General features: G+C 70.9%; 1 protein-coding gene across 1 annotated transcript in view; it reads left to right on the top strand.

The window, feature by feature from the left end:
• The window catches only part of ZNF385A (zinc finger protein 385A), a 54,396-nt gene extending 34,720 nt beyond the window's left edge, over positions 1-19,676 (top strand). Inside the window, 5 exon segments of the mRNA XM_077838918.1 lie at positions 9,024-9,189; positions 14,080-14,400; positions 16,359-16,537; positions 17,220-17,315; positions 18,101-19,676. Of these exon segments, the coding sequence (XP_077695044.1) occupies positions 9,024-9,189; positions 14,080-14,400; positions 16,359-16,537; positions 17,220-17,315; positions 18,101-18,325 (987 nt within the window). The 3' untranslated portion in view covers positions 18,326-19,676.
• The last annotated feature ends 2,295 nt before the right edge of the window (positions 19,677-21,971 follow it).

Genomic DNA, 21,971 nt, shown 5'->3' on the forward strand with positions numbered 1-21,971 from the left:
TAGCCCAGCGCTCCCCCCGCAGCGCCCCCTCCGGGCAGGGTACAGCCCAGCTCCCCCCCCCGCAGCGCCCCCTCCGGCAGGGAACAGCCCGAGCCGCTCTCCCCCGCAGCGCCCCCTCCGGGCAGGGTACAGCCAGCTCCCCCCCCGCAGCGCCCCCTCCGGCAGGGAACAGCCCAGCGCTCTCCCCCGCAGCGCCCCCTCCGGGCAGGGTACAGCCCAGCTCCCCCCCCGCAGCGCCCCCTCCGGGCAGGGAACAGCCCAGCGCTCTCCCCCGCAGCGCCCCCTCCGGGCAGGGTACAGCCCAGCTCCCCCCCGCAGCGCCCCCTCCGGGCAGGGTACAGCCCAGCTCCCCCCGCAGCGCCCCCTCCGGGCAGGGAACAGCCCAGCGCTCCCCCCCGCAGCGCCCCCTCCGGGCAGGGAACAGCCCAGCGCTCCCCCCCAGCGCCCCCTCCGGGCAGGGAACAGCCCAGCTCCCCCCCCCGCAGCCCCCCCCTCCGGGCAGGGTACAGCCCAGCGCTCTCCCCCGCAGCCCCCCCTCCGGCAGGGTACAGCCCAGCGCTTCCCCGCAGCGCCTCCCCCCTCCGGGCAGGGTACAGCCCAGCGCTCCCCCCGCAGCCCCCCCCTCCGGGCAGGGTACAGCCCAGCGCTCCCCCCCCGCAGCGCCCCCTCCGGGCAGGGTACAGCCCAGCGCTCCCCCCCGCAGCCCCCCCTCCGGGCAGGGTACAGCCCAGCGCTCCCCCCCGCAGCCCCCCCTCCGGGCAGGGTACAGCCCAGCGCTCCCCCCCCGCAGCGCCCCCTCCGGGCAGGGAACAGCCCAGCGCTCCCCCCCGCAGCGCCCCCTCCGGGCAGGGTACAGCCCAGCGCTCCCCCGCAGCGCCCCCCTCCGGGCAGGGTACAGCCCAGCGCTCACCCCCCGCAGCCCCCCCTCCGGGCAGGGTACAGCCCAGCGCTCCCCCCCGCAGCGCCCCCTCCGGGCAGGGTACAGCCCAGCGCTCCCCCCCGCAGCGCCCCCTCCGGGCAGGGTACAGCCCAGCGCTCCCCCCGCAGCGCCCCCTCCGGGCAGGGAACAGCCCAGCTCCCCCCCCGCAGCCCCCCCTCCGGGCAGGGTACAGCCCAGCGCTCCCCCCCGCAGCGCCCCCATCCGGGCAGGGAACAGCCCAGCTCCCCCCCCGCAGCGCCCCCTCCGGGCAGGGTACAGCCCAGCGCTCCCCCCGCAGCGCCCCCTCCGGGCAGGGTACAGCCCAGCGCTCCCCCCCGCAGCGCCCCCTCCGGGCAGGGTACAGCCCAGCGCTCCCCCCGCAGCGCCCCCTCCGGGCAGGGTACAGCCCAGCGCTCCCCCCCCCCAGCGCCCCCTCCGGCAGGGTACAGCCCAGCGCTCCCCCCGCAGCGCCCCCTCCGGGCAGGGAACAGCCCAGCGCTCCCCCCGCAGCGCCCCCTCCGGGCAGGGTACAGCCCAGCGCTCCCCCGCAGCGCCCCCTCCGGGCAGGGAACAGCCCAGCTCCCCCCCGCAGCCCCCCCTCCGGGCAGGGTACAGCCCAGCGCTCCCCCCCCAGCGCCCCCTCCGGGCAGGGAACAGCCCAGCGCTCCCCCCGCAGCGCCCCCTCCGGGCAGGGTACAGCCCAGCTCCCCCCCCGCAGCGCCCCCTCCGGGCAGGGTACAGCCCAGCGCTCCCCCCGCAGCGCCCCCTCCGGGCAGGGTACAGCCCAGCGCTCCCCCCGCAGCGCCCCCTCCGGGCAGGGTACAGCCCAGCGCTCCCCCCGCAGCGCCCCCTCCGGGCAGGGAACAGCCCAGCGCTCCCCCCCGCAGCGCCCCCTCCGGGCAGGGTAGAGCCCAGCGCTCCCCCCCCAGCGCCCCCTCCGGGCAGGGAACAGCCCAGCGCTCCCCCCCGCAGCGCCCCCTCCGGCAGGGAACAGCCCAGCGCTCCCCCCGCAGCCCCCTCCGGGCAGGGTACAGCCCAGCGCTCCCCCCGCAGCGCCCCCTCCGGGCAGGGTACAGCCCAGCTCCCCCCCCGCAGCGCCCCCTCCGGGCAGGGTACAGCCCAGCTCCCCCCCCCGCAGCGCCCCCTCCGGGCAGGGTACAGCCCAGCGCTCCCCCCGCAGCGCCCCCTCCGGGCAGGGTACAGCCCAGCGCTCCCCCCGCAGCGCCCCCTCCGGGCGGGGTACAGCCCAGCTCCCCCCCGCAGCGCCCCCTCCGGGCGGGGTACAGCCCAGCTCCCCCCCGCAGCGCCCCCCTCCGGGCAGGGAACAGCCCAGCGCTCCCCCCCAGCGCCCCCTCCGGGCAGGGTACAGCCCAGCGCTCCCCCCGCAGCGCCCCCTCCGGGCAGGGTACAGCCCAGCGCTCCCCCCGCAGCGCCCCCTCCGGGCAGGGTACAGCCCAGCGCTCCCCCCGCAGCACCCCCTCCGGGCAGGGTACAGCCCAGCTCCCCCCCCGCAGCCCCCCCTCCGGGCAGGGTACAGCCCAGCGCTCCCCCCGCAGCACCCCCTCCGGGCAGGGTACAGCCCAGCTCCCCCCCCCGCAGCCCCCCCCTCCGGGCAGGGTACAGCCCAGCTCCCCCCCCCGCAGCCCCCCCTCCGGGCAGGGAACAGCCCAGCGCTCCCCCCGCAGCGCCCCCTCCGGGCAGGGTACAGCCCAGCGCTCCCCCCGCAGCACCCCCTCCGGGCAGGGAACAGCCCAGCGCTCCCCCCGCAGCGCCCCCTCCGGGCAGGGTACAGCCCAGCTCCCCCCCCGCAGCCCCCCCTCCGGGCAGGGAACAGCCCAGCGCTCCCCCCGCAGCGCCCCCTCCGGGCAGGGTACAGCCCAGCGCTCCCCCCGCAGCGCCCCCTCCGGGCAGGGTACAGCCCAGCGCTCCCCCCGCAGCGCCCCCTCCGGGCAGGGAACAGCCCAGCGCTCCCCCCGCAGCGCCCCCTCCGGGCAGGGTACAGCCCAGCGCTCCCCCCCCGCAGCCCCCTCCGGGCAGGGTACAGCCCAGCGCTCCCCCCGCAGCGCCCCCTCCGGGCAGGGAACAGCCCAGCGCTCCCCCCCCGCAGCCCCCTCCGGGCAGGGAACAGCCCAGCGCTTCCCCCCCCCGCAGCCCCCTCCGGGCAGGGTACAGCCCAGCGCTCCCCCCCGCAGCGCCCCCTCCGGGCAGGGTACAGCCCAGCGCTCCCCCCCCGCAGCCCCCCCTCCGGGCAGGGTACAGCCCAGCGCTCCCCCCCGCAGCCCCCCCTCCGGGCAGGGTACAGCCCAGCGCTCCCCCCGCCCCGCAGCCCCCCCTCCGGGCAGGGTACAGCCCAGCGCTCCCCCCCGCAGCGCCCCCTCCGGGCAGGGAACAGCCCAGCGCTCCCCCCCGCAGCGCCCCCTCCGGGCAGGGTACAGCCCAGCGCTCCCCCCGCAGCGCCCCCTCCGGGCAGGGAACAGCCCAGCGCTCCCCCCCGCAGCCCCCCCTCCGGGCAGGGTACAGCCCAGCGCTCCCCCCCGCAGCGCCCCCTCCGGGCAGGGTACAGCCCAGCGCTCCCCCCCGCAGCGCCCCCCTCCGGGCAGGGTACAGCCCAGCGCTCCCCCCCGCAGCGCCCCCTCCGGGCAGGGAACAGCCCAGCTCCCCCCCCGCAGCCCCCCCTCCGGGCAGGGTACAGCCCAGCGCTCCCCCCCGCAGCGCCCCCTCCGGGCAGGGAACAGCCCAGCCTCCCCCCCCGCAGCGCCCCCTCCGGGCAGGGTACAGCCCAGCGCTCCCCCCGCAGCGCCCCCTCCGGGCAGGGTACAGCCCAGCGCTCCCCCCCGCAGCGCCCCCTCCGGGCAGGGTACAGCCCAGCGCTCCCCCCGCAGCGCCCCCTCCGGGCAGGGTACAGCCCAGCGCTCCCCCCCCAGCGCCCCCTCCGGCAGGGTACAGCCCAGCGCTCCCCCCGCAGCGCCCCCTCCGGGCAGGGAACAGCCCAGCGCTCCCCCCGCAGCGCCCCCTCCGGGCAGGGTACAGCCCAGCGCTCCCCCGCAGCGCCCCCTCCGGGCAGGGAACAGCCCAGCTCCCCCCCCGCAGCCCCCCCTCCGGGCAGGGTACAGCCCAGCGCTCCCCCCCCCAGCGCCCCCTCCGGGCAGGGAACAGCCCAGCGCTCCCCCCGCAGCGCCCCCTCCGGGCAGGGTACAGCCCAGCTCCCCCCCCGCAGCGCCCCCTCCGGGCAGGGTACAGCCCCAGCGCTCCCCCCGCAGCGCCCCCTCCGGGCAGGGTACAGCCCAGCGCTCCCCCCGCAGCGCCCCCTCCGGGCAGGGTACAGCCCAGCGCTCCCCCCGCAGCGCCCCCTCCGGGCAGGGAACAGCCCAGCGCTCCCCCCCGCAGCGCCCCCTCCGGGCAGGGTAGAGCCCAGCGCTCCCCCCCCAGCGCCCCCTCCGGGCAGGGAACAGCCCAGCGCTCCCCCCCGCAGCGCCCCCTCCGGCAGGGAACAGCCCAGCGCTCCCCCCGCAGCCCCCTCCGGGCAGGGTACAGCCCAGCGCTCCCCCCGCAGCGCCCCCTCCGGGCAGGGTACAGCCCAGCTCCCCCCCCGCAGCGCCCCCTCCGGGCAGGGTACAGCCCAGCTCCCCCCCCGCAGCGCCCCCTCCGGGCAGGGTACAGCCCAGCTCCCCCCCCGCAGCGCCCCCTCCGGGCAGGGTACAGCCCAGCTCCCCCCCCGCAGCGCCCCCTCCGGGCAGGGTACAGCCCAGCGCTCCCCCCGCAGCGCCCCCTCCGGGCAGGGTACAGCCCAGCGCTCCCCCCGCAGCGCCCCCTCCGGGCGGGGTACAGCCCAGCTCCCCCCCCGCAGCGCCCCCTCCGGGCGGGGTACAGCCCAGCTCCCCCCCGCAGCGCCCCCTCCGGGCGGGGTACAGCCCAGCTCCCCCCCGCAGCGCCCCCTCCGGGCGGGGTACAGCCCAGCTCCCCCCCGCAGCGCCCCCTCCGGGCGGGGTACAGCCCAGCGCTCCCCCCCGCAGCGCCCCCTCCGGGCGGGGTACAGCCCAGCGCTCCCCCCCGCAGCGCCCCCTCCGGGCGGGGTACAGCCCAGCGCTCCCCCCCCGCAGCGCCCCCTCCGGGCGGGGTACAGCCCAGCGCTCCCCCCCGCAGCGCCCCCTCCGGGCGGGGTACAGCCCAGCTCCCCCCCGCAGCGCCCCCTCCGGGCAGGGTACAGCCCAGCTCCCCCCCCGCAGCCCCCTCCGGGCAGGGTACAGCCCAGCTCCCCCCCCGCAGCCCCCTCCGGGCAGGGTACAGCCCAGCGCTCCCCCCGCAGCGCCCCCTCCGGGCAGGGAACAGCCCAGCGCTCCCCCCGCAGCGCCCCCTCCGGGCAGGGAACAGCCCAGCGCTCCCCCCGCAGCGCCCCCTCCGGGCAGGGAACAGCCCCAGCGCTCCCCCCGCAGCGCCCCCTCCGGGCAGGGAACAGCCCAGCGCTCCCCCCGCAGCGCCCCCTCCGGGCAGGGTACAGCCCAGCGCTCCCCCCCCGCAGCGCCCCCTCCGGGCAGGGTACAGCCCAGCGCTCCCCCCCGCAGCGCCCCCTCCGGGCAGGGTACAGCCCAGCGCTCCCCCCCGCAGCGCCCCCTCCGGGCAGGGTACAGCCCAGCGCTCCCCCCCGCAGCGCCCCCTCCGGGCAGGGAACAGCCCAGCGCTCCCCCCGCAGCGCCCCCTCCGGGCAGGGTACAGCCCAGCGCTCCCCCCCGCAGCGCCCCCTCCGGGCAGGGTACAGCCCAGCGCTCCCCCCCGCAGCGCCCCCTCCGGGCAGGGTACAGCCCAGCGCTCCCCCCCGCAGCGCCCCCTCCGGGCAGGGTACAGCCCAGCGCTCCCCCCCGCAGCGCCCCCTCCGGGCAGGGTACAGCCCAGCGCTCCCCCCGCAGCGCCCCCTCCGGGCAGGGAACAGCCCAGCGCTCCCCCCGCAGCGCCCCCTCCGGGCAGGGTACAGCCCAGCGCTCCCCCCCGCAGCGCCCCCTCCGGGCAGGGTACAGCCCAGCGCTCCCCCCGCAGCCCCCCCTCCGGGCAGGGTACAGCCCAGCGCTCCACCCGCAGCGCCCCCTCCTGGCAGGGTACAGCCCAGCGCTCCCCCCGCAGCGCCCCCTCCGGGCAGGGAACAGCCCAGCGCTCCACCCGCAGCGCCCCCTCCGGGCAGGGTACAGCCCAGCGCTCCCCCCGCAGCGCCCCCTCCTGGCAGGGTACAGCCCAGCGCTTCCCCGCAGCGCCCCCTCCGGGCAGGGAACAGCCCAGCGCTCCCCCCGCAGCGCCCCCTCCGGGCAGGGAACAGCCCAGCGCTCCCCCCGCAGCGCCCCCTCCGGGCAGGGAACAGCCCAGCTCTCCCCCCGCAGCGCCCCCTCCGGGCAGGGAACAGCCCAGCGCTCCCCCCCGCAGCGCCCCCTCCGGGCAGGGAACAGCCCAGCGCTCCACCCGCAGCGCCCCCTCCTGGCAGGGTACAGCCCAGCGCTCCCCCCCAGCGCCCCCTCCGGGCAGGGTAGAGCCCAGCGCTCCCCCCCCAGCGCCCCCCTCCGGGCAGGGAACAGCCCAGCTCTCCCCCCGCAGCGCCCCCTCCGGGCAGGGTACAGCCCAGCGCTCCCCCCGCAGCGCCCCCTCCTGGCAGGGTACAGCCCAGCGCTTCCCCGCAGCGCCCCCTCCAGGCAGGGAACAGCCCAGCTCTCCCCCCGCAGCGCCCCCTCCGGGCAGGGAACAGCCCAGCTCTCCCCCTGCAGCGCCCCCTCCGGGCAGGGAACAACCCAGCGCTCCCCCCGCAGCGCCCCCTCCGGGCAGGGAACAGCCCAGCGCTCCCCCCTCAGCAACCCCTCCGGGCAGGGTACAGCCCAGCGCTTCCCTGCAGCGCCCCCTCCGGGCAAGGTACAGCCCAGTGCTGCCCCGCAGAGCCCCCTCCGGGCGGCATTCAGCCCAGCGCTCCCCCCCAGCGCCCCCTCCGAGCAATGTACAGCCCAGCGCTCCTCCCCCAGTGCCCCCTTCGGGCTGCGTACAGCCCAGCGCTCCTCCTCAGCACCCCACACTCCCAGCTCTCTGTCCCATGCCCAGGACAGTCCCATCTCTGCCCCTGGGTGGCCTCTGCCAGCTCTGGTAGCCAGTGTGGCTGGGGAGAGCCATGTCGCTCCAGCTGGGCAGGGTGGGGTTCAGGGGATCTCCCAGGGCGCCCCGGGAGCAAGCCCCAGAACAACGAGACTCGTTAGAAGCAGAAGAGAATCCAAACTGGGCGTAGCTGCAGCAAGCGCCTCTGCCATGTGGGGGTGCTGTGAAGGCAGCACATCCACCCCAGGGCGTTAGCAGCACCCCAGTCATTCCCTCTCCTGGCTCCCACTGCCCTGCTCTAACCAGTGGGCCCCCCACCTTCCCAGAGCAGAGCATGGAACCCAGGAGTCCTGGCTCCCAGCCCCCCTTTCTATCCACTAGATCCCGAGGCTCTGCCCTCTGGCCCAGTTGCTGAGTGCTCCAGGCCCCAGTGGGGAGCTGCATGGGGGCAGGAGCTGCTCTGGCTGCAATGTGCTGGACCCTCCCCTGCCCCAGGCTGTCAGAGCTCCCAGCTGGGATCCTTCATGGCAGGGTCTTGCCAGCAATGACTGGGAGAGGGAATTGTGTACCCCTCCCCCCCAGCCAGCCTCGCTTCCAGTTACTGGGGAGGGACCCTGAGCTGGGGTAGTGGGGGGCTGCAGGTCGGGATTGAGGGGCACCATAGAGCTGGCAGGGGGAGCCCAGGGATGGGAAGGCAGGGGGCTGCAGGTCAGGATTGAGGGGCACCATGGAACCGGCGGGGGAGCCCAGGACTGGGGTAGTGGGGAGCTAAGTGTTGTGTGGATTCTCTGGCCCTTTTCCGGGAGCCTTGGGGGGGCTACTCCCAATGCTCCCCTCTGGCCTGTGGCTCTGGAGGCACCGCCCCGTCTGTGTGTCCTTGGGGGTCTGAGCTCTGACAGTGGGTCCCTGCCCCCCCCTCCACACTGCCCAGCTGGCGGAGGTGGCAGGCGGGCAGGCGCGTCTGGGTCACACACACTCAGGGCTGGGTGGGGCAGAGCTGTGTGTTCCTGACCCAGGGCCACGCCCCCCCCACCCCCGCGCCCCCCCCACCCCGTGCTGTGTTGCCTGCAGGCCAGGGGCTGCTCCCCCACGGTGCTGAGCCAGGCCCTAGGCACTGAGCTGGCTGGAGCTCAGGATGGGGTGTGGCCAGCTGGGGGCGTTTGGGGCCCATTCTGCCCCAAGGGGCCCAAGGGTCTGTGCTGGCTGCAGGGAGGGCCCCCCGGACTCCTTGCCTCCCCCCCCCCCACACGCTCTGGCCCCTGGGGGGATGTGCATGAAGTGAGATGGGGTGTGATAGTGGTGCCAGCCCCTGATCTCCATGGAGGGGGGTTGATGGAGGGGGAGAACTTGTCAGCCGTCGTGGGGGTGAGGGGGCCAAGGAACTGGGGGTGTGTGTGTTGTAGCAGCATTGGGGGGCTGCTGAGGGGAAGGGTAGGTCAGGGAGCTATGGGGGAAAGGTCAGGGGTTGATGTGGGGGGGGCCGCACTGTGAGGGAAGTGTCAGGTCGGGGGGTTGGTGTTGGGGGGGCCGCACTGTGGGGGAGGGTCGGGGGTTGATGTGGGGGGGCCATACTCTGGGGGGAGGGTCAGGGGTTTATGGGGGGGCTGCACTGTGGGGGAAGTGTCAGGTTGGGGATTGATGTAGGGGGCCGCACTGTGGGAGAAGTGTCGGGTCACAGATTGATGCGGGGGGCCACAGTGTGGGGGAAGAATCGGAGGTTGATATGAGGGGCCACATTGTGGGGGGAGGGACAGGGGTTGGTGTGGGGGGGGCACACTGTAAGAGGGAGGGTCGGGGGTTGATGTGGGGGGGGCTGTGCTGTGGGGGAGGGTCGGGGGTTGGTGTAGGGGGCCACACTGTGGGGGGAGGGTCAGGGGTTTATGTGGGGACCGCACTGTGGAGGAAGTGTCAGGTTGGGGGTTGATGTGGGGGACTGCCCTGGGAGCTTGGGGAGGTTGGAGGGCAGGGCAAGGGAGGGTGGGGGCAGGGTGGGGGCCGTTCTGCCGGGGTTTCCCAGGGCGCCCTGACCCCCCTCTTCCCGCAGAGCCAGGCCGAGGCGCACTACAAGGGGAACCGACATGCCCGGCGCGTCAAGGGCATGGAGGCGGCCAAGACGCGGCAGAAGGAGTCGGGGCCCCGCGAGGGCGACAAGCAGGGACCCGTGGGCAGCCCCATGTCCAGCGTCAGTGAGAGCGACTCGGACAAGCCAGGTGATCCCTGCCCCCCGCCCCCACGGGCCTTTCCCACTTCCCCCCTGGGGCCTCGGCAACCATGTCCCCACCAGCCGGCGGGGAGATGGGAGCTCTGATCACACACTGTGCTAACCCTCCCCTTAGCACCTTCCCCACCCGCTTGGTCTTGTGCTGGTGCCTGAGGGGGTAATGGGGCATCCCTGGGGTTGGGGGGCTGGGGGATCCTGCCCCAGGCAGCAGTAGTGCCTCAGGGAGGACCCGTTCTCGGCACAGGGCTGGGGGCAGTCCCAGCAGTGCCCTGCGCGGCAGCCGCCAGCCTGCACTGACGGGTGGAAATGCGGCTGGTTCTGGGATGGGACGTCGGCGGCTCAGTGGTGCCCAGCAACGGTGCCCTGGGAGCAGGGAGCAATTCCATCCCATCCCCAACTCCACATAGGGCAGCCCCGCCCATCCTCCAAGTCCAGCTCTGGGGCAGCTCCCTCTGCAGTGGAAACCCAAGCTGGCTCGTCAGCCGAGCCAGGCGGCTAATTAAATAGCATCAAATTAAAAATTGATTGCAGTTGCAACAGGCGGGTAATGGAGCTGTGTGGTGCCCGGAAGCCGGGTGGCTCTGCGGAAGCCGGGTGGCTCTGCAGAAGCCGGGTGGCTCTGCAGAGCCTGGCTCTGCGGTGCTACCAGATAATGAACTCGTGCCCTCCCCCCCACACCCCTGCCCATCCCCACACCACTGCCAAGGCTGAGGTCACGGCTTGCACCTGCAGCTGGCGCCGTGTTTATGGGGGCGGCAGGGAAGGGACAGACCGGATCCAGATCCTGTTCTCCCCTCGGCATCCCATCCTTAGAGCCAACAGCAAACTAGGCTGCAACAGAGGGGCCCGGGGGCATCAGGTTTGGCAGGCACTGGCAGAGCTGGGAGCAGGAAGCCCAGGGCTGCAACGGCAGGGGGCTGGGGGGTACTGGCAGAGCTGGGGGGGCAGGGGACTGTGGGGAACTGGCAGAGCTGGAGGGCAGAAAGGCCAGGCCAGGACTGGGATGGCAGAGGGCTGGGGGGCAGTGGCAGAGCTGGGGGCAGGAAGGCCAGGCCAGGACTGGGATGGCAGGGGGCTGGGGGGCACTGGCAGAGCTGGGGGCAGGAAGCCCAGGGCTGGGATGGCAGGGGGCTGGGGGGCACTGGCAGAGCTGGGGGCAGGAAGCCCAGGGCTGGGATGGCAGGGGACTGGGGGGCACTGGCAGAGCTGGGGGCAGGAAGCCCAGGGCTGGGATGGCAGGGGACTGGGGGGCACTGGCAAAGCTGCGGGGCAGGAAGGGCAGGGCTGTGGGGCAGGTGCTCTCATGTCTGCCCTGGTTTGGGGCCATCCTGGATGGAGGGGAGGGCACCCCCTGTGGAGTCACTCTCCTCCCTCCTGGCAGCACCCCAGTGTTAGCAGATCTCCCCCCAAACCTCTGCCCACCCCCCATAACCTGGTGTGGGAGCCCAGACAGGGCCCAGCCCCCGCTCCATTCTGCCCTAGCTCCTTGCACAGGGAGGCTGGGGGGAGGAGGGATCACCCCCTGCTGCTAGTGCCCCAGTTGTGGGACCCCAGTGGGCCCATGGATGCTTCCAGCCGGCTCCAAGCGCCCACCCCATGTGAGTTGGTTACTGGAGCCGTGCTGCCCTGCGTGCCCTGGGTCTGGAAACTTTCCTCATGAGTGGAACTGGGGCGGAGGGGAAGTTTAATGGGACCCCATGAATTATAGAGCAGAAATTGCACTCTGGGCCTTGTGCTCGGGGGGGTGGGGGAGGGCAGCTCTGGGCGGGGAGTGTATGGGGTGGCTGGGTGAGGTGGGGAAGGAGGGTGACATGGGCTGGGCCAGCGTGGGAGGAGGCTAGGTATGGGGAGGGTCATACGGGGGGCTGGGCTGAGGGGAAAGGAGACTGGGCCAGCGTGGGAGGAGGCTAGGTGTGTGTGTGTGGGGGCTGGGCCAGTGAGGGGGGGAGGCTAGGTAGTGGGGGGGGCTAGGCTGGGGGGGAAGGAGACTGGGCCAACGCTGGGGGGGGAGCTAGCTGTTGGGGGGGGGCTGTATTTGTGGCAACCTGGGCCCAGGAGAGCCGGGAGAGCCCGTCTGAAGGCGCTGTGGGCTCTGCCATGGCCTGGGCAGGTTCGTTCGCGGAGCCGATCGATGGCATTACCCAGCCGTGCTAAGTGATAGATCCCTCCCTCTGCGGTGTGGGGCAGGCAGGCGGCCAGGCTGAGCAGGGGCAGGGCTGGCACGGGAGCCCACCACAAAACACTACAGGGGCTGCAAGGAGCAGTGGGGGGCTCAGTAGGGGGCGCTCTCCACTCGCAGGCAGGGCTGACCCCAGCATAGCGCTCGGGGGTGCTGGGGAGCGGGGAGGAGGGGCTCAGCAGGGGCGCCCTGCCTCAGGCAGGGCTGATTCCAGCATGGCGCTAGGGGGCGCTGGGCTGCAGAAGGCGCCATCCTTGGGATGAGCCGTAGTGTCCTGACTGCTCGGGGCCGTGATAGATTCCCTGGCCCTCTTCAGAGTCCCCCGTGTCTTGGCCAGATTCCAGTGTCTCTTCAGCCCGTCTCGTCCGAGCCCCCCGCACTTCCCTGTGGATGCCAGCATCCGTCCTCACTTCCTGGCAGCCCGTTGTGCACTGTTAGCCAGCTGCCATGCCCCACCCCAGAGGTGGCTGCATTTCAGTGCGGGGGAAGCTCTGGGAGGTAAAGCCCTAGAGCGCTGGCAGCCTCTGCTGGACCCTGCTGTACTGGAGGCAGCAGGTCGGCCCCTGGACCCTGGCGGATGCCAGCAGCCCCTGGTGGGGGAGCGAGGAAGGCGGACGTCTGCGCTGCTGCTGCTGCTGGGCCCTGCCCTTGGCACCGGCTCCTGCTCAGCGTCTGTCTGCCTCACTCAGTCCCAGACCTGATCCGCCGTCGCCATGGCTCTTGACCCCCCCACCCCACCCCGGCCATGCTGGGCACCGCCCCCCCCCCCCCACGGCAGCGCTGCCTGGAGCGGGCTGGGCAGCTCCCAGCCTTTCTGAGTCGCAGGGGGCTAGGAGGGGCTGAACCCCCAAGGAGGCCCTGTTCCCCACAGCCCTGGCACCCAGCATGGGGAACATGTGTGAGCAGAGGTGGCTGGGCCCAATGTCTGTCCCCTCTCACTGTAAAGGGTTCCCAGGGGTCCCCTCCTCCCGGCACCAAGGGGTCTGTGCCCTCCAGGCCCCTAGGCTGGGGACGTCACCTTCGGCTTTGCTTTGGGGCTGATCTCTGCGCCCGGACAATCGCTGGGCCTGTCGCCATGGGCAGCACAACAGTGGGATGTCTGTGTGCCCCAGTGCCAGCTGGGAAACCTGGGCATTTCTCCAATGCGCCCGGGGGCATGGGCATCGCCATGGAGCAATGCATGCTGGGATTCACTGACGCAGCCTGCTGGGAGGAGGGGACCGGCCAGGCCAGGCCCATGGGCTTGGTCCTGGGGTCCCAGCTCCTCGGGGCCGGGTACAGGAACCCTGAGCCAGGCTGGCCCTTGGAGGGAAGTGGGAAAGTGCTTAGAATGGGGGCGGGGGTGGGGTTCTATCCCTGGCTCTGGGAGGGGAATGGGGTCTAGTGGTTAGCGGCAGGGGGGAGCCAAGAGAGCCAGGACTTCTGGGTTTTGTTCCTAGCTCTGCTCCTGCCTGACTTCCCTTCTCCTTGCCTCAGTTTCCTCCTCTGCAGAGCAGAGACGATGCTCCTGACCCACTTCCTAGGGTGCCCCCGAATGCCAGTGAGGGCAGAGGGTTCATCCCCCTCCTCTTGGCATGCCCCCATGCAGGGGTTCCAGTTGCGGGGCAGAGACCCCCATGGATGCAATGGGTCCAGGGCCCTGTGCCCCAGTGGTGGAGCAAGTTCCTCCCACCCCCACCGCTGGCAGCTCTTCCACATGGCTGCCCTGAGCTCATTCCTGGCCACCAGACCTCACAGCTGCTTTGCCAGGGCCCAGGCACGGCCCCGCTGGCCCCTGAGGGCTGTGGAATGGGGAGGGGGAGGACATGGCTAGGGGGACAGGACTAGCAGCTGGGCTGCCCTGGAGCCCCTCTGCACGTACGTGTCTCTTCTCCCTTTTTTCCCTCCAAGCCAAGGTGCCTGGCACAGCGAGGGCACCGGGAGCCCAGGCTCGGACATGTATGGTCCAACCTGGTGCCCCAAAACCTGTCCTGCACCCAACCCCAGCTGGCCCCTCATGGGCAGTCTCTGGGGGAGGGCCCAGGGCTCCTGTCGGGCCCCATGGGAGCTGCTCCCCCATGGTGCTCACGCAGAGTTCAGCCCATGCCCCTGGCTCAGTTGGCATGACCTGGTGGCCCAGCCGGGCCGGTTTGGGTAGAGGAGGTGATGCCCCTCAGGCCCAACCCGCAGCCCCCAGCCTGGGGCTCCACCACACACAGCTGTGCCGAGGCCCCTGAATCCCAGCCCCAGTGCCCCTCTACAGGCCGCCCCTTTGCCAGCCCGTCTCCTGCCAGCCTCTGCTCCTCCCCGTGCTGCCCCGGGGGATGAGCAGCAAGTGCTAACGGTGCCACTGGCTCACCCACACTGCAACAGCGGGGCCTGCGCTGGTCCGGACCCAGGATTGTGTCCTCCACAGGCACCGTGGGGGGCAGCCTCCCTCTGCTAGCTGGCTGGGCTCCCCCTGGCTGGCCAGCTGGTGGCTCCACTGCTCCACTGTGGGGTGTTCAGGGATTGGCAGGATGCAGGGGGCAGAGGTTGCAGCCAGTCCTCTCCCTGCCGCACAGCTGCTGAGCCTGCCCTGGTCCCCATCTCGCATCCAGGCATCCCAACGGGCTGACCCCTTCTATCGTGGGGCACAGACCCCGAGGATCCAGCTGTGCCTACAGTCCTGCCTGGCTCCCCACCCCACACAAGCTCTGAACTTTCTCTCCTCTCCTGCAGCCGAGCAGCAGAACGGGCTGGGGGTGACAGTGCCCTCAGCGCCCACCTCGCCCTTCAAGCCCCCCTACCTGGCGTCACCGGTCCCGGCCATGCCGCCCTACCAGGCCTCCTTTGCCGAAGCGAGCCAGGAGCCCAGGGGCACGCTGGCCAAGGGGGATGTGGCATCAGCGCCCGCTGACACCTCTGTGCCCAGCAGCAACGGCAGCGTGGGGCCAGGGGCGGCCTCCAAGTCAGACGAGGAGAAGGCCAAGAAGCTGCTGTACTGTGCCCTCTGCAAGGTGGCCGTGAACTCCCTGTCGCAGCTGGAGGCTCACAACAAAGGTACAGGGCTGGGGGGCGGGCAGCCCTGCTGTGGAACAGGGGCTCCACCCTGGGCTGTGCCAGCAGGGGCCATGTGGCGCCTCGTCCTGCGGGGGCTGCTCTGCCGGGTGCTGCCAGGCCCAACAATGCTGCCGTGTTTCTAGAGACTAAAATAACCGTGTCCTTGCCCCAGGGCTGGGCCCCGCACGGTGCTGCGCAGCAAAGTTCAGGTCCTTTCTGAAACAGCTCCAAGGTTCCACAAGCAGGGATGTGAGCAGGGTGGTGCAGGGCAGCACCGGGCCAGCAGGGAAACCTGGGCATTTCCCAGACCAGGAGCAGCACCGGGGCACATGCCCTAGGGCAGAACTCTATGTAATTATGTGGCTCCCCACACAGCCCTGCTGGTGCCCTAATCGCAACCCGCAGCCCCCTGCTAGCCCAGCCCTGGGCTCCACCCTCCCAGCTCTGCCAATGCCCCCCCCAATCCCAACCCATAGCCCCCTGCAAGCCCAGCCCTGGGCTCCCCTCAGCTCTGCCAGTGCCCCCAATCCTGACCCGCAACCCCTGCTAGCCCAGCCCTGGGCTCCCCCCAATCCCCAGCTCTGCCAGTGCCCCTCAATCCCAACCCCCCCAGCATTCTCCCTGAGTCCTGCAACCCCAGCCCTTCTTTACCAGTTTGGAATTTCCCAGCATGCCCAGCTGCTGGGGCTCAGCCCAGGGAGCCTCTAATTTGCAGAAGCAGCCGGGGCTGGGCCTCCAGAGCCTGGCAGAGAGACGGGCCTGGGCCCTGGCCTGAGCTCCCAAAGCCCAGGGGACCCGCATTTCCTGCCCCGCGCCAGCTCCCAGCCCTGGAAAAACAGAGCAAGGGCCACAGTGAGCCCAGCCGGCCCCGCCTTGCCCAGCTGCAACGTGCTTCCCGTTCAGCCACCCCCCCGGCTCCTCCGGCCACCCCTCCCAAGCTCATCCAGCCCCCCCGCTCGCTTAGCCCCATCCAGCCACACCCCGCTCATCCAGCCCCCCTGGCTTGTCTAGCCCTCACCACCCCCAGCTCTTCCAGCCACACCCTGCTCATCCAGCTACGCCCTGGCTCGTCTAGCCCCCCACAGCTTGTCCAGCCCCCCCCAGCTCATCCAGCCACACCCTGCTCATACAGCTACCCCCCAGCTCATCTAGCCCCCCGCCAGCTCATCCAGCCACACCCCGCTCGTCCAGCCACCTCCCAGTTGTGCAGCTAGCCCCCCACATCAGCTCATCCAGCCGCCCCCTCACAGCCGTACCCCGCCCCCATCTGCCCTGCGGGCACACCAACTAGTAAGGGTCTCTGTGGGTTGAGATTGAGCGACATTGACTGAGCTGTGTGGGGGAGGCCAGGGCTACAGTAGCAGGGGGCTGCGGGTCGGGATTGGGGGGCATTGGCACAACTGTGTGTGTGGGGAGCCAGGGCTGGGACAGCACAGTGGGGTGAGCTGTGGATTGGGGCAAGTGAGCTGGGCAGGGGATGTTTGTGACCAGCTTCCCGCCCCTCAGAGAGTGCCCAGGGAATTCCCCACGTGCCCCCTGCCTGTAGCCCGGTCTGTACTGGGCGTGCGAGGGGCGGCAGCCAGGCTCCTGAGCAGGGACTTTCTGTGGGGAGCATCCGTGCTACGCCAAGCAGCCCTAGCCCCTGGGCCACTGGCTGTGTCTGAGCTGAGCACGGGGCCAAGACGGGGCGGGGGGAGGGGGCTTCTGCCCTCTGATTGGTCCAGCAAAGAGCCAGCAAACTCAGTCCATCCAAAGTGAAACTAATCAAGGCTCCAGCCTCTCCAGCAGGGGGCGCTGTGGAGAGCAGGACGGGAGCGCTGGCTGTGCAAGGAGCTTCCGGCTCCTCCAGCCCCAGCCATTCCCAGCAGAGGGCGCTGTGGGGAGTGGGGTGGGAGCACTGGTCATAGGGCCGGGTTGCTCCCACCACTGTCCCCCTTACTCCCCTCCCCACCCCCCAGGTACCAAGCACAAAACCATCCTGGAGGCGCGCAGCGGACTGGGGCCTATCAAGGCATACCCACGGCTGGGCCCCACAGCCAGCGGGGAGCCAGGCAGCCAGGACCCCAATGCTCAGGAGCGCACCTTCCACTGTGAGATCTGCAACGTCAAGGTCAACTCGGAGATCCAGCTCAAACAGGTGGGGCACTGCTGGGGACCCCCATATCCTCCCAGCCTCCCCATCCCGCCATCACTCCTCCCCCTTAGCCCCTACCCCCAGGGCATGTGGGGTGGTGGCAGACCGGTCTCCCATGTCTGGGCAGGGAGCAGGGTCTAGTGGTTGGAGCAGGGGGCTGGGGCCAGGACTCCTGGGTTCAATGCCCAGCTCTGGGAGAGGAGCAGGGTCTAGTGGTTGGAGCAGAGGACTGGGGCCAGGACTCCTGGGTTCCATGCCCAACTCTGGGAGGGTAGCAGGGTCTAGTGGTTGGAGCAGGGGGCTGGGGCCAGGACTCCTGGTTTCCATGCCCAGCTCTGGGAGGGGAATAGGGTCTCGTGGCTGGAGCAGGGGACTGAGGCCAGGACTCCTGGGTTCCATGCCCAGCTCTGGGAGGGGAGCAGGGTCTAGTGGTTGGAGCAGGGGGCTGGGGCCAGGACTCCTGGTTTCCATGCCCAGCTCTGGGAGGGAGCAGGGTCTAGTGGTTGGAGCAGGGGGCTGGGACCAGGACTCCTGGGTTCTATGCCCAGCTCTGGGAGGGGAGCAGGGTCTAGTGGTTGGAGCAGGGGACTGAGGCCAGGACTCCTGGGTTCCATGCCCAGCTCTGGGAGGGGAGCAGGGTCTAGCAGCTCAAGGCAGGGCTCTGACTCTCTCCTCCCCCCCACAGCACATTTCCAGCCGGAGACACCGGGATGGGGTAGCCGGGAAGCCCAACCCCCTGCTGAGCCGGCACAAGAAGCAGCGCAGCTCAGCCGAGCTGGGGGTGAGCGGAGGGGGGGGAGTAGGGGGGGTGAGCTGAGAGGCGGGGGTTGGGGAAAGTGGGTGGGGTGAGCTGAGAGGTGGGGGTGCGGGAGAGCGGAGAGGCGGGGTGGGGGTGAGCTGAGAGGCAGAGGACAGTGGTGGAGTGAGCTGAGAGGTGGGGGTGGGGGAGAGCGGAGAGGCGGGGGGTGGAAGTGGGGGTGAGCTGAAAGGCAGAGGGCAGTGGGGGTGAGCTGAGAGGTGGGGGTGGGGGAGAGCTGAGAGGCTGAGGGTGGGAGTGGGGGTGAGCTGAGAGGCTGGGGGGTGCTCCCTTCACCTTGCTGGGCCCAACCGCATAGAGAATTGGGGCTGGTCACGAGGGGGGCTGGAGCTTCCTAGGAGTGCAGGGGCCGAGGGGGCAGGAGCACTGCAGCAAGGGCGGGTAGTTAGAGGTAGAGATTCCATGGACAGATGGATGGACGGATGGACGGACGGGTATTCTGCAAGCCACGGACACGGATGGGTGCCATAGATGGATGGATGCAGTGGGCAGGCAGCTGGAGGGTGGCTGACAAATATGGCCCCCTGTACGCCCTGGCCTGTCCTGGCCGGCCCCCATGGGTGGGCACCCCACCCACCCACTGCTCTGTCTGTGGGCACCCCCCAGCCCGGTGTTGTGTCTGTGGGTGCCCCTCCCCCCCATGCCTGGCACTCTCTGTGGGTGCCGCCTCAGCCCAGCACTCTTTGTGCCCCCCCACACCCGGCGCTCTCTGTGGGCGCCCCCTGAGCCCGCCTCTCTCTCTCTTGCAGGGCCCCCTGGCCTTCCCCAAGGACCTGCCGAAGTCGCTGGCGGCCGGACTCCTGCCCAGCCCCTTAGCCATGGCGGCCGCAATGGCAGCCGCGGCCTCTGCCCCCCTGACTCTGCGTCCAACGCCCCCACTCCTGCAAGGGCCCCCCCTGACGCACCCGCTGCTGCGTCCGGCCCCGGGGCCCATCAGAACTGCTCACGGGCCCATCCTCTTCTCACCGTACTGATGCCCACCGCTGTGCCCCTCGATGCCCACCTCCGCTGGACCCACCTGGTGCTCGCCCAAGCTACTGGGGCTGGGCAGGGGCTGGGCGGGGCTTGGGGCCTTTCGTTTGTGGCTTTTTAACTGGAATTCGGATCCTTTTTCCCCAGAAGAAAAGGGACAAGCCCATCCCCCGCCTGCCCCCCCAGCTCCATCCCCCCAGACCCAGCCAACTCTGCACAAGTGCTGGGCCCCCCGGGGAAGTGGCCGAGGGGACCCCCACAGCCCCCTTCATTGCTCTTTACTCCCTAGTACCAAGGGTGGAGGGGGATCTGAATCTTGGGAGAAGGACGGGGGAAGGGAGAAGCCCCCCCGTCAGACTCCATGGAGTGTCAGGTTGGGGGGTGACCCCAGATTGGGGGGAAGGTCCCCCTGTACCTCAGGGAACTGATCGCAAGCAATCTCTTTTGTATCTCTCTGTGGGGAGGCGCCCCCGTCCCTCCCAGAGCTGGGGGGCTCCCTACAGCCCCCAAGCAGGATCCACGCGGGGGCAGGGAGCCCCCCAGACACACAAGCCATGTCCACTTGCACTGAGAGGCGCGAAGCTGGGAGCCCAGGGATGCCCGTCCACCCCGGGCTTGCGGCCCATCCGGCCCGCCAGGAGAACGGACACCATTGCAATAACGTTGGGGCCTGGGCCACCCCATGTACATAGCGCCCCCCCCCCGTGCTTCCTCCCACTGCCCACCACGGCCCCCGGCCAGCAGCCTGCGGCCCACACTGTGCCCCCACACCCGCCCCTCTGCCCTTCGGAGCAGGAGCTTTGTGTCTAGAGGTAGCGCCCTCCCCCCCGGAGCCACTGGCTGGGCCTGGCCTGAGCCCCCTGCCTTGGGGCCAGGAGTGGGCGACGTGAGCGCAGCCTTTGAGGGGAAGCCCCGAGCTTGGATGATTTTATCAGCTGTGCTGAGAATGAGGGGGGTCTCCCAGCTGGCAGGGTGGGGGGCTGGGGCTGGCCGCCCTGTGGGGTAGGACTAGATGGGGGTCCCCCCAAGCAGCACGCTGTGGGGCACCTGCTCGGATGCTGCAGGGGCAGAGCCCCGGCTGGACCCTGGGGGTCTGATCCAAGTGAAGCAGGGGAACCCAGCCTGGGTGGCTTGGGTACCCGGCTGTCACCTCCCTGGGGCTGCAGCCCACGCTAGGCCTTGGCCATGCCCCCTGCCCCACGGCCTGAGGGGCTCAGCCCAGGCAATGGGCACAAGCTGAATCACCCTTTGCCCTGCCGTGGGGCCCCTGCTACCCCAACAGGGAAGGGGGGTGGGGGGTCCCTGTGCCAGGGAGCAGGTGGTGCCCCAAGTTCCAGCCAGGACACCTCCCCTCCCACCGCCCATGTTAGGGGATCTGCTGGCCAGACCCTAGCTCAAATACATGGGATGGAGAGGCTGGGGTTAGAGTGTGCAGGGGATAGGGGGTGCCCCTTGAGGGCCAGGGGAAGGGATGGGGTGCCCATCAGGTGCCAGGGGAAAGGATAGGGTGCAGATGGGCCACAGGAGGAGATGGGGGCACATCGGGGGGGACAGGGGCACATCAGGGAAAGGGATGTGTGGGGTGGCCCTCGTGGGGGCAGGGGAAGGGTGTAGGGATGGGATGGGAGGTGCCCATCGGGGGGCAGGGGAAGGGATAGAGTGCCCAGGAGAGGGGTGGGGGGTGCCCAGGGAAGCTCCAAGTGCTGCTGGAAAACTGCTGCCCCAGACGCAGACTTGCACAGGGCTGTTGTGATGCCGTTACCATGGCGGCCGCCCCCCAGCATGTCCCCACCCCCCCAAGGGGCCACCGGAAGCCATTCAGAGGGGGGCTGTGAGCCAGCAGCCTGACCAGGGCGGGAGCCTTAGCCAGAGAGGCCAGGTCATTTCCGGGAGATTAACCAGCCCTCCTCCCCTCCCCCACTAGGCCCCCCAGCCATTAAATCCCAGACACTCCTTAAATGCCCAGGGCTGGCAGTGCCAGGTGTGTGGGGGGTAATACCAAAACAGCCCCTCATCCTTATCCCCGGCCTGGTCCCCATGGTTGCCCCTTTGGTGCCTGGTGGTCCCCCAGCAAAGGGCTTGTGTGACAGGCTAGCACCCCCTGCTGGGTGACAGTCACTGCCCCCAAAGCCGTGGCTGCCGGAGGAGAATTGCCCTCCGCCCCCAGCAGTGCAGGGCCCATGACACCTCGGCAGGCCACTTGCCCAAATACAGCCTCTGATTGTCTGGAGAGATTCAGCTTCCATGGCCCCCTTGACCCTGTGGGACGCTGGTCTCAGCTGACGCAGGGGACGCTGATCTGAGCTGTGGGGCCAGGGACGTCCGCTCCAGGCCCAGGGTGGGGGCTCGAACCAGCTTCCACCACCAAGGGGTTGGCTGGGGTCTGATCTTGCCCTTGGGCCACGCGCTGCATGGTCAGGGTCCTGCCCCTCTATCTCCTTAGCTGTGGGGCAGGCACTTGATGGGGCTGACTGCTGCCTGCACGCCCCCCCCCCCCCCCCCCCCAGCCCACAGTTTGTGCGGGGGAGGAATGCCTCAGAGCTCAGCACCCCGGGACAATTGGGGGCAGGGAGCTGGGGTTAGGCTCCAGGCCAGACACCTGCTCCTGCCCAGGGCTCCTGAGTCCCCCATGCTGCCTGTACCCCTGCCCCCACCAGCTTAGAGCTCAGCATCAGAGCCCCCCGAGCTCACACCTGCGGTTCCCAACCCCTCCAGCAAAACTGTGATAAAGCAAAAGCAATAGACAAGGGGGGGGGCCCTAGGCCTGATGAGCGCCTCTGCTGGGGTGGGGTGGGGTCCAGGGCACATGCTCCCTGCATTACCTCAGCCAAGCACTGTCCTCCGCGGGGCACTCGGGTGAGATCCTGCACGCCCCCCACCACCCTCCCAGGCTTTGCCTCCACCCCGAATGTCTCTCTGTCCGTCCTGTGCTGGATTCTCGCCGTGACACTGATGTGTTTCCGCTCGAGCCCCCTGCACCCTGACAACAATAAAGTTCAAGGTTTGACTCCACAATACCCAGGTTAGCTGTGTGTGTCTGTCGCTGCGCTGGCCCCTGTGCCCTATAGCGCCCCCCCCGGCACTCCACCCCACCCCCACTCAGCTCCCTGGGACTCTACAGGCTGCACCCACCCAGGGCTAGAACCCAGGAGCCCCCCAGCCCCAGTACAGGAGGTGAAGGAGTAACCCACACACTGGGAGCCACAAGACAAATTTGGCCCAGGCCCCATGGTCCCCAGCGAGGAGCCTGCACTGCACCTGGCAGGGCCAGGACGCTGGGGTCCTGTCTGGGCCTTGAGCCCGGTTCAGCTCTTGCTGGCTCTGTGGGGCAATGCCCGATTCCCCCGAGGCAAGGAGCAGAGGAGCTGGCCTGTAGCATCCCCACAAGCACAGCAGCCCCAGGCAGTAAAGTGGGAGCTTTAATCTTGCTTAAGGGAGCATGGAGCAGGCCTGAGACTGGGCCAAGGATAAGTGGCAGAGCTGGGGCCAGTCCCCAGGAATCCTGGCTCCCAGCCCCTCTCCCTCCAACCACCCACTTGCTTTTACCCCCTAGGCTCCACATCCCTCCCAGAGCTGGGGCTAGAACCCAGGAGTCCTGACTCCCAGCCTCCCCTGCTCTAACCACTAGCCCCCACTCCCCTCCCACAA

This window comes from Eretmochelys imbricata, chromosome 20 (assembly GCF_965152235.1).
Source record: "Eretmochelys imbricata isolate rEreImb1 chromosome 20, rEreImb1.hap1, whole genome shotgun sequence".
NCBI lineage: Eukaryota > Metazoa > Chordata > Testudines > Cheloniidae > Eretmochelys > Eretmochelys imbricata.